Consider the following 14,157-nt stretch of genomic DNA (forward strand, 5'->3'; position numbering starts at 1 on the left):
ATGCACTTTGGTGCCTTGAGCCATTGTCTAAGGACCAAATTGTCTCCTGGGAATTTTTGCCATTTAAACTTACAATGGAAACTCAGTACCTACTTTTAAGCCGACAAAGACTCACTATTCCCTACTGGAGCTAGTTATGAAGGAAGTTGAGGAATTTTGTCAAAAAAAGAGTCCTTTCTCATCAAATTCATTATAGGAAAGTAGATAGGTTAGTTAATGGCCAGGTATTCAGTATTAGAGGGCTCCCTGAAGTGAGAGACCAGTCTAATGTCCTTGGACTATTAAACTGTTCTTCCACTTTTTTTAGACCTTTCTCTCCTCTTACCTGTCATATGCACGTGTAGAAAATAAGGTGCATTTATTAACATACTTCTTCTGTCTTGTACACAGTATTAAACTTGTTCTGGGATAAATTGCTCAGATTACGTAGTTGGACACCCATGCAAATTTTGTGAAGAGGTGTGCTTCTAAAACTCCTTGTCTTTGGCAGCTCCCCTGGAAATTGATCCTACTTAAATATCTGTAGAATCTATTTGTTTACTTAGGTTAAACACATTTCTCAACTAGCCAGCTAATCTATGGGAGATGTTGATCACTACTGCTCCTCTGGCCTGTAGGAATGGACTTGAAAGTACCTGAAATCATAGAATCATAGAATATCAGGGTTGGAAGGGACCTCAGGAGGTCATCTAGTCCAACCCCCTGCTCAAAGCAGGACCGATCCCCGACTAAATCATTCCAGCCAGGGCTTTGTCAAGCCTGACCTTACCTATAAGGAACTGTTTTTCTCTTCAACACAGCTGTATGTGTGCACACGGAAAAGTGTGTTTATTTGGAGAGAAATATGTAACATATAGCTGAGATTTTTTTAAAAGTTATTTTGATAAAAAGATTTGAATTCCAAGCAGAGTCCAGATGAGGAGGGGGAGAGAAGAGAGCATAAATAGTGCTCTAGTTTGGCTCCATTTTAGGGACAGCGATGTTTACATGCTTGGGACTTTGTAAGGAAGGGAAAGGAAAGAAGTGAAGGAGATGCAAAGATACTGATGCAGATCCTCAACTATTACATTGCTTCACTTGGTACAGCTAAGGTTAGAAGTAAAGAACATAAGGCTGACTTTAAATCATATTTACACTCCCTCCTACAACAGCCATTTAAATCTGAAATATCATTAATATCAAGCAAATATCAAGCAAAGACAGTTTGTCTTAGAAATAAGGTACCACACATATAAGTTCATGAATAAGATTAGCTGCACAATTCCTCCAGCACAATAAGTTGCAACTGCCCACATAATGTTGTTACATAATGTTCTGCCTTGCAGAACAAAAAAAACAAACAAAAAAATGATCTAAACTTAATGTGGGTAAGAAGTCTTGTGTAGCTGATCATAAATCACCTGGCTTCTTTGTTTTTGCTGAACACTTGTCCTTTATTTGGTGTCTAATATCTGTTCCCCCCCTCCCTGCCCCCGTCTATCTATAAGTAGGATAAATGTACTTCAATGACAAGAAAAGGTTGATATGCTGCAATACACATAAAAACAAAAGAGCTGCCATACTGCTTCAGACCATGGTCTAGCTGACCCATTCTGCTGTCTTTAGCAGTTGTGCACAGGAGAGCTCCCGTGGGAGTGTACAGAAAAGAGCCATTATGGCATGATCCACCCGTCTTCCATCCCCAGCTTCTTGTAGGGAGAGGTTTCAGGTAGTCCAGCCCATGTTTGGGCAATCTTGGCTAACAGCCGTAGCTGGACCTATTTTCCATGAACTTATCCAGTTCTTTTAAACTGGTCGTACTTTTGGCCATCAACCAGCACATGCATGGCAATGAGTTCCACAGGTTCCTTGTGCAGTGGGTGGAAAGTGGGCACGTCCTCTCGTTTATACCAAACCTGCTGCCTAATTAATTACAGGGCGGAGCCCTGGCTTGTGTATGGCGGTGACCGCACCACAAAACTAAAGCGTGCTGGGGTGCTGGCCTTTACACATCAGCCCCTTTCACAGCCGTTGTCTCCGTGAAGCCTCAGGAGGGGTGACCTGCTGGGGGTGAGCATGCCCCCCACAAGCGGGGCAATGTCTTTGCCGTTTTCCAGGAAGACACCCAGCTAGCGGACCGGTCCAGGGGGTGATATTTTCTACTTCTCCCTGGCCGGGGACAGCCACGATCCTCCCCCCGAGGGCTGCTGGCCCATGCTGGCGGCGCTACGCCCTGGGGAGCGTCCGCGCGCCGCGCAGCAGGAGGCGCCGGCTACCCGCTGCTGGGCTGTGGGAGAAGTGGGGCCGCTGCCCTCACCCAAGATGGCGGCCGGGGCTCAGGCGGGCGGGCCGGTCACCTGTTGAGGTAGAGGCAGCGCGGCGCCTCATTGGCTGCGGCTGCCCCGGGCCGCAGTGCCTGCGCGGCGGGGAAAGGGTTAACGCCGGGGGCGGAGGCGGCGCCGTCAACCGAGGAGGAGCCCGCAGCGCCGCCCGGCTGGGCCGGGACAGGGGCCCCGCAACCGCCCCATGGAGAGCGAGGGCGCCGGCTGCAGCCGCTTGCCCGGCGCGGCGGGTGGGAGGGGCCCGGCAGGCAGCGAGCGGGAGCCGCAGCAGCCCGGGGAGGAGGCGCCGCCGGAGGCCGAGTCGGACTGGAGCTTCATCGACTGCGAGATGGAGGCGGTGGCGCTGCGGGACCTGCCCACCGCCACCATCGCCTGCAACCTGGACCCGCGCCTCTTCCAGGACACCCTGTGCCGGGTGAGCGCGGGTTGGGGCCCCGGGGAGCTGCCGCGAGCCCCGCCGGTGCCATGGCGGCTCGGTCACTTTGTGGCCTCTCCCTTCCCTGCCGTCCGGGCGGCGGCGGCTGCCGGGGCTCGGAGCCGGGCGCTGCACCGGGGGGGGCGGAGGGCGCGCTCCGGCTCGCTGGGCTGCCGGAGGAGAGCTCGCCGCCCGGCCGCGGGCAGAGCAGGGAGAGCCGGAGCAGAAGCTGGCCGTGCCCCGGGGGTGCCCGTCGCTCCCTGCCTGGCGGCCCCGCTCGTGCTCGGCCGCTGGCCGGGGAGGCCGCGCGGGGGGGCTGCGGCACAGCCGAGGGCTGCCTGAGCCGGCTGCTCTCGTGGGGCGTCGCTGGCGGGCCGCGGCGCGGGCGTGGGGCGGTTGGGCGGCCGTTGGGAAGGCCGTTGGTGAGGAGCCGGTCATGCGGTGGGGGCCGGGCGTCTGGGTGGAACGTAACGTCCGCAGGCAGCTGGGAGGTGGGGAGCCCTTGGAGGCCGGTCGGTGAAGCATTTGCAGCACTTGCCTGGATCCTGGCCCTCCCCTCGCCCGGTCCCCTGCCAAGCGCTGCTTGAGAGCAAAGGCCGGTGACCCCCCGCATTCCAGCGGCGCCTGCTGGGGGGTGACCCTGTCCCACAGACTTCCTGTTGCAGAGATCCCATGCCCTTCTGTTGCAACTCCCTTGCATTAAACCAGCGGCCACTGTTGGCTGTGCCCGCTGATAGGCTATATTTTAACCTACGTGACCTTAAGAGGAATAATTCTGGAACTTAAACAAATATATGCAGGTAATGATTTTGATTTTTTTGGATAGCTGCTCCTCTGAGTGAAGATAGCGTGTGCTTAGTTAGGTGTCTTCAGGTTTGTGGCGAGGGTCCCTAACCTGAGGATTTAGTTCTAAAGAAATAATCGGTTTTTAAAGAAATGATTGCAAGCAGACCTTGACATCTTAATATACTAAACTCAGAACCTGCCTATACTCAGGGCTTGTTTACACTTAAAATGCTGCAGCGGCGCTGTTGTAGTGCTTCAGTGAAGACGGGACTTGCGCAGATGGGAGGGCTTCTCCTGGTGGTCTGGGTACTCCACCTCCCCAAGAAGTGGTCGCTTTGTCCATGGGAGAAGCCCTCTGGTCAACATTGCACTGTCTACAGTGGGAGTTAGGTTGGTGTAACTCTGTTGCTTGGGGATGTGGATTTTCCATCCCCCTGAGCGACACAGTTATACCACCATAAATTCCTAGCATAGACGGAGCCCTACATGCTTTACTTCGCTTGTTTGAGTAGTCTCTTTGAAGTTGATGGTACTACTCACACAAGTAAATTTAAGCAAGTGAGTGAGTACATGTTTGCAGGATCAGTGCCTTCTGTTGTAAAGAGATCTTTGGCTATGTTACTAGTAATGCTTGGATTATTAAAAATGTAGAAAAAGATGGAAATCGGTTGTTTCATATTGCTTTTATGCTCTTATTACTTGTAATGGCTGCTTTTCAAACACTGCAAGGGATTGTTTAGTTTTTAAATCAACTGTTTTTGCTGGATTAAAAACTTGAGGAAATATTTGTACTGGTTTTTTATCTTTTGCAAAAGCATGTTTTTATAATATTCAGATTTAGGGGCCAAATTTAAGTGTCTTTTTTATTTTATTTTATTTTATTTTTTAAAGTACAGGTACTGGTTGTCATGGCAGTAGACCAGTAATAAGTCTCTGAGCTTCCAGATAATTACAATTCATTAAAGATGAGAGTTTACATTTTTAAAAACTGGCAACAGTATTAACTGCTGATTTCAGTGTTTACGTTTAAGGTTGTATTCACTTTAAAAGACACTGTAGTTACATGAAAAGTTAAAACTTTATTTATCACTTAAGGCCTAGTATCCTGTTAGTGTGTCAGTGCCACTGATAAGTTATGCATGTGTCAGAGGAAAAATAGACTTCTTAGTGTACATACTATTTTCAAGACTTAGTTTTCCTAAGTGCTGTAGGCATGTTGCCACCCTGTATTATAAGTGTTATGTAGATGAAGATGAGATTTAAATATGAGAATGAAGAATAGGTTTCAGTTTTGCCAATACTGGGACCAATAGCCATTAAAAACATCTGGAATTTTCAATCTTAGTTAATGTAGTAATAGAGATAAGGAAAATAAAACTTCTTTTCTATTGAAAAAGTACAGTTTTTATAGTGCAAAATGTCAGATTGTGAGGGAGCATTGAATTTAAGAAATACATTTTAATGTAGGTTTCAGAGTAGCAGCCGTGTTAGTCTGTATTCGCAAAAAGAAAAGGAGTACTCGGGGCACCTTAGAGACTAACCAATTTATTTGAGCATGAGCTTTTGTGAGCTACAGCTCACTTCATCGGATGGATAAAGTGGAAGATACAGTGAGGAGATTTATATACACGCAGACCATGAAAAAATGGGTGTTTATCATACACATTGTAAGGAGAGTGATCACTTAAGATGAGCTATTACCAGCAGAAGAGTGGGGTGGGGGGAGAGAAAACCTTTTGAAGTGATAATCAAGGTGGGCCATTTCCAGGAGTTAACAAGAATGTCTGAGGAACAGTGAGGGGAATTTTAATGTAGCATGTCAACCAAATGATGCTTTATAAAATAGTATGAATGTTACACAATACCCCTGAAGAAAGGAATGAAGAACTTCCACTCCCTTTTAGGCGATGTCTACACTACAAACTTATGTTGACTCAAGTTACATCAGCATGTAGCCACTATCTCTAAGAGATCGTTTGACTCCTTGTGGCAGCGGTGTGTGTACTCGCAGTAAAGCTTGTATCAGTGCACTGTGTGATGCACCAGAGGTAGGTATCCCACTGTGCAACTTGCCACCATCCAGTACACTGTCTTTTGAGAAGTTCTGACACTGTGTGAGGGGCCCAGAATGAGTCAGGCAGGGGTGTCTGGGACCATGGGGTCAACTTCCTTTTTGCAACTGTCTCCATTCCATGGTGTTATCTGTATCCCATAATTTTCATGCTCTTTTTTTTTTTTTCAAAATCCCACAAACCTGCGTGACCCTCCTCGCTGTCTGACATCATAGAGCCTGCACAGCTCTGCACTATTATGAGCGTTACAAACACAGAGTGCATAATCCTGGAGTATTTGGAGAGCTACAAAAAGAACCAAATGAGTGGGGAACTTGGCTGTTTCTTGGGGAATGAATTGCTCACATCTTTAAGAATACAGAACTCTTCAGAAAGCTGCACCCAGGGACTTTCTTTCTCAATTGGTGGATTAATAGTAATTTTGGGCAATCCAGCCTACCCATTGCTCATGAAGCTGTACACCAGCTACCTGGACAGCACCAAGGAATGATTCAATTGTGACGAAGTGTGGCATTTTCTTAAGATTTTGAACGAATACTGCGTGCCTCAGTTTCCCCTATGTGTTGCATGATTAACTATGTGGTGAAATGGTGTTTGATCTTTGCAGAGACTCCTAGAGGAACAGGTGTGATTGTCTAGCTGCCTGGGCCCAGACAATGGCTAGACATTTTGTAACTTAGAAACTGATGGCGGGGGCGGGGGGGGGGGCACATCCTCTGCAAGAAGCCAGACTGCTGCGTCAAATTGAAGAACAAAGAGGTGGAGGCCAGGTGACCAATTTTTCCTGGGAAACACAACAAAGGACAGAGGGGCAAATGGGCATGACTGAGTGTGGGCTGCTGGAAACAGGACAGTCTCCTTCTTGTGGGTTTTCGAGAGGGAACCCAAGCTCGGGGCCCAACCAAGATGGACTTCGCTGGGACTCCCTGCTTTTTGTGCTAATGAAGAACTTTCTTACCCTGTGTTCCAGACAACTAATAAACCCCTCTCTTTTACAGTTCTGTCTGAGAGTGTCTGCTGATTGTAGAAGTTGGACGTGCATGCACCCTTTGAGGGCGTAAGACTTCCCCAGGTGTCCCGTTCAGACGAACCTACTGTGGGGAGCTCATGGCGTGGAATGGGGGTGCTGAAAACTCCGCGGTCAGTCTGAGGAGGTTTTCCCTAGTGAGTGTGTGACCTGAGGGAGTGCCACACTGACAAGGGTCCTGCCTAAGACTAATTCAAAGCTGTTCTAGAGCACTGAATCTGTGTGCCCATGACATCAACTATTGGCTCAGCAGGTGCAGAATGACTGTTGAATGTGCTTTTGGTCATTTGAATGGATGTTGGCATAGTTTACTCACAAAATTGGACCTCAGTGAGAAAAATACCTCAATGGTCTCAGCTGCCTGATATGTCCTGCATAATATCTGTGAAGCAAAGGGGGAAAAGTCTCTGCTGGGATAGAGGGCAGAGGTGGAGCGGCTGTCTGCTCAATTTGAGTAGTCAGATACAACGGCTATTAAAAGAGCTTATTGTGGAACTGTATGGCTTGGAGGCTTTGAAAGACTGTTTTAACTCTGAGCCTGAATAGAGTGCTCTACCTGGCCCTGCTCTTTTGTGGCCTGGTGGGAATTGTGTGGTGATTACTGTATATGGGGAATATAACCTTTTCAATGCATGTATTCATTTTGTTTGTGAATGATCCTATGGGTGTGACACTGTGCAGTAACAGGTAATTGGTTGCTCTCAGAACTGCTGAGCACTCAGCTGCATATCTTCTGAACTAATAAAAATGGGATTGTTGAACCTGCAGGTCTACCAGAGTCTGCAGCATGTGTGTTTTGCTGCCCAAGTAGCCCCATTATATCCTGGTGCATTTGCCTCTCCTTTTACTGCTGGGACTCTTGGGCCTTTATATTCTTCACTCTCTCCTTCTCCAGGCTGTCCGCAATGTCCATCCTCCAGGCCTTGTGCTCATGGTCCCATGCAGCACTAGCTTGCAGGATCTCATTGAACAGATCATCCTAAGTCGTCTTTCTCCTCCTTATCTGGCTCAGGCATTCTGTGGGTGTGGAGATGAAGACCTTGAAGGCTGTAATGGCAGCACCTCCAGATAAAACATAGAGGTACCGTTGTCAGCATAATTTCTACAGAAAGCATAACTTAAGATGCTGAGCTCACTCCCCTTGCTACCCAAAAATTTTAAGCACTACCCTTTCACTCTTCTCACTTCTGCTTGTGCACCGCACCAGTCACAGCACCAGCCATGGTGAATATGACCCTCTGTGGCTTGGGGAAAGGAGGAGGGAATTGCTTGGTTGCAATTGATTTTTAGTAGAAGAGGGCACTGGCACTGAATACTGGCATTATTTTCCACAGGCGGTGGTGATTTTAGCTGATATCTCATTCCTCAGGGTAACAATGGCAGAGAGAGCACAGCTGCGGCTGATATCCTGACGGTACCTGGTTCCATGTGGTGCACAGCCTGTGTATTGCAATCATGCAATACTGAAGTTATTGTTGAAGTTATTGTTGAGTGATGTGGGAAAGTGTCCTACCTTGGAGGAAGAAATAAGGCAGCCCTCCATAGAAGTCTTTGGCAGAGGGTTGCAGGGTACTTCCATGGAAGTTTCATCAAGGTCTCTCAGGAGGATTCAACGGACATTCCTGTATGCATAAACTACTACTCATGCTGTTCTCCACACCCTTCCTGCCACCTAACTCTAGAGGAGAATGAAAAGCAGATAACTCTACCTTTCTTGGTTATACCACTAGCTCTTGTAGCGTGGGTAAATTAAGGAAAAGCCAAAAGATGTGTTTTGCGACTTTGGGAATGCCATTCCTGTAGTGAAAGTTTATCTGCACACTTACCTGAGGTTTCTTCCCCTGCATCGGGCTCACCTATGCTAGACTGGCTGGACTTCATTGGAATCAAAAACATGTCCTGGTTCACTGTGTAGCTGGATCCGCCCAGTCGCCTGTCCCATATCCTCCACTACCTCCTCACTGTTGAGAGCAGGGGCCTGTGACTCCCCTGTGCTCTGCATGTGGTGTCTCCGCCACATATGGCATGCAGCTCTTTGTAAAAGCGACAGATCTGCATTTTAGCACCTGGTCGATTGTTGGCCTTCTGGCATTCCTGCCTCAGCTTCTTGGCTTTCATGTGGCACTGCAGCTAGTCTATGTTGTACCCCTTCTCCTGCATTACCTGAGCAATCTTCTTGTACATGTCGACGTTTCTTTGGGTGGCTTGGACCTGTGCCTGCACAGCCTCTCTTCCCCAGGGCCCATGAGATCCAATATCTCCTGTCTACTTTAAGCAGGCGCACATCTGGAGTGCATAACTGGCATGGTCACCTGGGCAGTTGCATTCAACAATGTAGCGGTGCTAGGTGTCTTCACTAAGCCAGGCAATCAGGAAAAGGAATTTAAAAAATTTACAGGGCTTTAATGAACTTCCAGTCTCCATCAGTGCTGGTGCTAGCCCACTGGAGGCCCGAAGCAGGAATATTTTTGGGGCAGTGTGGGGCAATTATGCCTGGGCTTTTACCTTGGCATAGTTCTCCACGGAGCCTGGCTCCTCCTCCTCCTGCTCCCAGCCCATCCTGGGGTGATTGCCTGGCTTTTTTGTCAGTTTCACAGCTCCAGCATGGAGTGTCTGCATGGACACTGTGTTGCCCTAACTACACTGACATAAGCCCTAAGCCTCTCATGGAGGTAGAGTTATGTTGGTGTAGTAGGGTACTTACATCGGTGGGAGCAAGGCTGGAGTATGTACAATGACCTAATTAGGTTGATGTACATTGCCTGTTATCCCTAATAACTTGCTGTGATCCCAGTAAATGTACAGAGGCACAGGCATAGACTCCGTGGGTGCTTAGCACCCACTGGGGGCGATCAGCTGTTGGCAACTGCCAATCAGCTATTTAGCATGTGCAACAGCCCTCATCAGCTCTTTGGCTGGCTGCGGCCAGTCAGCTGTTTAGCGGCGAAGTCCTCACCTATCAGCTCTTTCCCCTGCAGCTGCTGAAGCTCCCAGCAGGCTTCCACCCCACTGCAGGCAGGTGTGAGTCCTTTTAATTTTCAGGGCAAAGGGAGCTGGGCTAGGGAGACAAGCAGCCAGGACACAGCAGCTTCTGTGCTAGCTGCGGAGGGGTTGGGGAGACAGCATGGGCAGCTTCTTGGCAGGGGTTTTGGGGGAGACAGGCAGGCAGCTTCTCGGCTGGCCACAGGGGACTGCTGGGGGCCGGTGGGGGGGGGGATTTCTCGAGGACCGAGACAGCCATTCTCAGCCCCCTTTGGTGTCTCCCCCAGGACCTGTGCCCTGCTCTAGCCAGGAGAAACCAGCTGCAGACCCACTTAGTGCTGGGCAGGGGGACAAACCAAAGCACATGGCTCCTTTAAGAAAAGTTTACCCTTGTGTCTGATGAGTGAACTTGGGCTGGGGCCAGCAGCTCATCCCCTCCCCATGCTCTGTCGGGTGCGCGCGGCCAAAGGTGAGAGGGGCTTCACTGCAGCCCCAGTCGCAAATGAGCAGCCTCCTCCAGCCCGGACCCTGCCTGTACCCGGACCCCTCCCTCACAGGCTCTGGGAGCTCCCAACCCCTACGGTTCTGATTTAGGTCCCAGGGCTCCGCATCCCTTCCCCCGTGCATGGGGGGACAGGAGGGGGAACACCCTCCCTGCGGGTTCTTCTCCATGACTGGCTCTCATGCTTGGCAACGTAATGCTTGCCCAGCTGAAAGCTGTTCTCTTCTCTCTCTTTTTCCCCCCCATGCCCCCAATCAAGCCTGCCTGAGGGGCTTTTCCTCCAAAAGAGGAAGTTCCCCCCCCCCCCCGGCCTTTGGCCATGGTCCCACCAGAGGCTCCCCTCCCATAAAAGTTGCAGAGTTGTGAGGGAGTCAGCGAGTGAACTTCAAAGCTGGGATGGGCTGCAACCCTGGGGACTGGGAGGAACTGGAGTGACACAGCAGCCACACAGCAGGATGAATGAATGGGGCATTTCTATGCCGGGCTGTTGAATTCAATTTCTCTGTGTCAGGGTGGGCAGTTTCTGGGCTGGCCATTGGGGTTGGGGGGAGACAGAGCTGCTTTGAGTTCATGGGTGGGAGCGGGCGCGAGACAGAACCACCAGGAGGTGGGGAGCAGAGAGAGATGGGGAAAACGGACACAGGTGGAGAGCAAGAAGTGGGAAACATCAGGAAGGGGAGATACCAATGATAGATATACATTCAGTAACTAGAATGAAAGTGTGTAAATATGCTGAAAATAGCCTCCCCTCAAAACTGGCGGAGCACCCCTCCAGCACACACACCTTGTCCTTAAGGCAGGAGGGGTAGAAAGGAGTGAGCGGCAGGTGGGAGATATTTAGGGGAGGGAGGTTGGCAGGCACGAGGCATTCCGGGAGGTGGGGGAAGTCTAGGGGGATGGGGCAGGAAGAGGTGGAGTGGGGCCGGGGCCTTGGGGGAGGGGGCGGAGCCAGGATGGGGCATCCTCTGGCAAAACCAAAAGTCAGCACCTACGTACAGAGGACAACTTGGCAAATGCTATTCATGGCCTTAATCTTATTCTGTCCCTTTAGATTAGGCCCCACGTGAATTCCAGTGTGCCACTGGAGTGAGTGGGAAAACGTGAATGACATCACTAGGCTTTGAATAGGGTCCTGAGTGAGGAACACAATTCTTCCAAGTCACTGATGAACCCATGGGGAAGGCGAGGGGGAAATACTTTTCCCAGAGGAAGTTTTCTTCCTGTTAGAAGAGGTAATCAGACTGACCCCTATGCAAGTCTTGACAAAAGTAATGGCCACAAACTGCATATATCTGATGGAGACCATGGTCTGATGGAGACCATGCTGTTTTAATGTCTTAGGTTATGCCAAACTCATACAGCATTCTAGTGACTTTTATGATCAACCCTCAGAATTGCAGGAGGGAATCTAGATGTCAGGTCATCTGTCTTAGCAAAACTAATGTTGTCCTTGCTCTAGTAGATGGATAGGAACATCCTTAATAGGCCTCTGCTTTCAGATGTACCAAGACTGTATTAGCACAGATAGCCAAAAGGAGCCAATCTACTGAAGCTTCTGCACAGGGAGAATGGTCTTGTAGGGAGCTGTCACTATATGCCAGTATACTGCAACTTTCAGAAGTGAAGCAATCACTGCTCCTCATGGAAAAAATCCTGTGCTCAGCAACATATACCAATCAGGACGGATAATGTAACTCCAGTATCATATCACAGTCAGCAGTCCAAGATTAAAACCTTTCAGAGTAGTAATTCTTTTTTTAAGTCAAGAGTTACTTTCAGTCCACCACTCCTTCATGTTCCAGGACATCCAGGTTGACAGGCAGGCTAAGCAATGAGGAAGTCCAACCAGGAAAGTAGGGTCTAGAAAGTGAAGGGCTGGATTTTCAGCCAGTGTAAAATGGCATACTTTAACTGAAGTCAGTAGAACTACACTGATTTACAGTGGCTAAGAATTTGGCCTAAACTGATCAGCTTTCTGGAAAGTGCTGAAATAAACAAGACATCAGATCCTTTTCATATTGATAGCACTAGAATAATGAATACATTATTTAGAAACCCACTGAGACATGGAGCTGGTGCACATGCTCCTCTCTCTGTCTTATAGAACTGCTACATCTGGGGTCAATACTGTATTTCAACCCAGGAGTAGTAATTCTCTTAGCCTGTTTTGTGATTATAAGGCTCTTAAAAGACTGGACTATCAATTTGAGTAAAAGTATCCTCAGTAGTCTGTTGCTTTTTCCTTACCAGGCGTAATTATAGCTGATCAAGGAACAAAAACAATCCCTGACTTATTAAAATTTCTTCAACTTGGATTCTAGAATGGTCTACAGCTAATCTTCCTAAGAAAACCTGAATGTTCATCTCCAAGGGTTTTCAGATGCCCTGATTAGAAAAATCACTGTAGATTCTGCTTCCTCTCTTCTTAAGTTCCAGGTTACTAAAAAGTGGTTCTGTTTCTGCATTTCAGGTTCATGGTTTCCTCCCAAGCCCATTTCCCTGGGTTTCAAAGATTTAGTCTTTGAAACACTTTTCTGTTCTGACCCTCTGAAATTGCCTTCTCTAAAGTAACTTTTCTAGCAGCTGTAATGTCAGCCATGTAGATGGGCAAGTAATGGTGTGTTTATAGAGAAGTAGAATTTCTTAGGAAAGCATCGCAACTCATGATAAGGTTGTCATCCTATTAGTTCTGTGTTCCAATGCAATATATGTGGCAGGACTCAATTAACAAAAAACATTAAATGTTTTGCTGTAGCACAATGGCTCCATCTCCTTGCCTCCCCAACTTGTTGTCCATTTGGCATTTTTAATGGTATTTTTGATGTAGGAGAGGTCTTTGATTTTATAGAATTTACTGTCGCATAAGTACAGTAGATTGATGCTCCTTATATATCCTAGAATATTGCACCAACAAACTTTAATGACTTTAAAAAATAATACTGGGTGAAGCCACAAGGGGGCTAAGTAACTTCATTTATGCTTTATTAGGCTCCTGCAAAGTAGGCTACATTGTTCATATTTAAGATCTCAAAGAATTTCTGAGTGTGAAGCTTCTGTTTCAGGTTAGTTATGGACAGGTTTGTCACTTATAAATGTTTTCATCATGGTTTGGGTTTTAAAATGAATATGGGTCTAATACATGTGTTGTGCACTCAGATGGAAGGAATTCTGTGTTAGAGCAGTAAATGTAGTTCTGAAGCTAGCAGATCAGGTACAGTGAAAGATTGTATGATCCAGCTAGCTTCTGTCATTTAAGTACAGGTACCGTAAATTAGCTTAAAGGATTTAAGTTTGCTGTAGACTTGTAAATCTTGTTGCATATTAAAACAAATTAATGAATGTAGTGCTAGATCTGTCTTAAATAATCAAAATAATTACCATTACAATCAGAGCTATCCCTCTTGGTTAAGGGATTTTAGCTGAAGGTAAGACAATTTTCTCCACAAACTCTGGAGAATAACCCAGTTTTTACCAAAATTATCTTGAAAAAGAAAAGAGAACTGTTGTTAGGTGCATAGAACCCTTCCCCCAATTGCTGGAGTGGTAAGGGTTGGAGAGTGGAAACAATCTCTCACAAAGCCTATCCCTTCAAATGACCTTCCATGGCAGTTGCAGACAGAACTATCTTTGTATATTTAAAAAAAAAAAAGTGTCCCTGCTAAAACCATGAAGGAACACAATTTGTGTTTAGGTTTCAGAGTAGCAGCCATGTGTTCAGAAATTAGATCTGACCTGTTGCAAGTTTGAAGTAATATAGGCAACGGTTCTTAATGGCAAATATACTGTGTATTGTTAATGACTGTCATATAATGTTAAAATTCTAAAACTGTCTGCAGTGTAAAAGTTTAATGTTGAAAAAGACATTTATGAATTGATCTTTAAATGCTAAGTCATTATTGAAGTGATTCAAGCTTATTAAAACTCTTGTCATCTACAGCCTTCTAAATATCATATGAGCTATTTAACAGAAGCTTTCATTATTTTGTCTTTCATTAAATATTCACAGAATTTCTCCATAAAGCTAATCTTACGTTTACAGGATATCTTTTTTT

At 47.3% G+C, this 14,157-nt stretch overlaps 1 protein-coding gene and 1 long non-coding RNA gene across 2 annotated transcripts in view; both read left to right on the top strand.

Annotated features, from left to right (window-relative positions):
• The first annotated feature begins 2,236 nt into the window (after positions 1 to 2,236).
• Positions 2,237 to 14,157, top strand: part of RCAN1 (regulator of calcineurin 1) — an 82,458-nt gene continuing 70,537 nt past the window's right edge. Inside the window, exon 1 of the mRNA XM_073361425.1 lies at positions 2,237 to 2,736. Coding sequence (XP_073217526.1) covers positions 2,506 to 2,736 — 231 coding nt within the window. The 5' untranslated portion in view covers positions 2,237 to 2,505. The remainder of the gene's footprint in view (positions 2,737 to 14,157) is intronic.
• On the top strand, positions 2,763 to 6,591 carry LOC140917914 (uncharacterized). The gene is made up of 2 exons (XR_012161038.1): positions 2,763 to 3,536; positions 5,810 to 6,591. It is a non-coding gene; the product is annotated as an uncharacterized lncRNA (long non-coding RNA).

This window comes from Lepidochelys kempii, chromosome 1 (genome assembly GCF_965140265.1).
Source record: "Lepidochelys kempii isolate rLepKem1 chromosome 1, rLepKem1.hap2, whole genome shotgun sequence".
Classification (NCBI taxonomy): Eukaryota; Metazoa; Chordata; order Testudines; family Cheloniidae; genus Lepidochelys; species Lepidochelys kempii.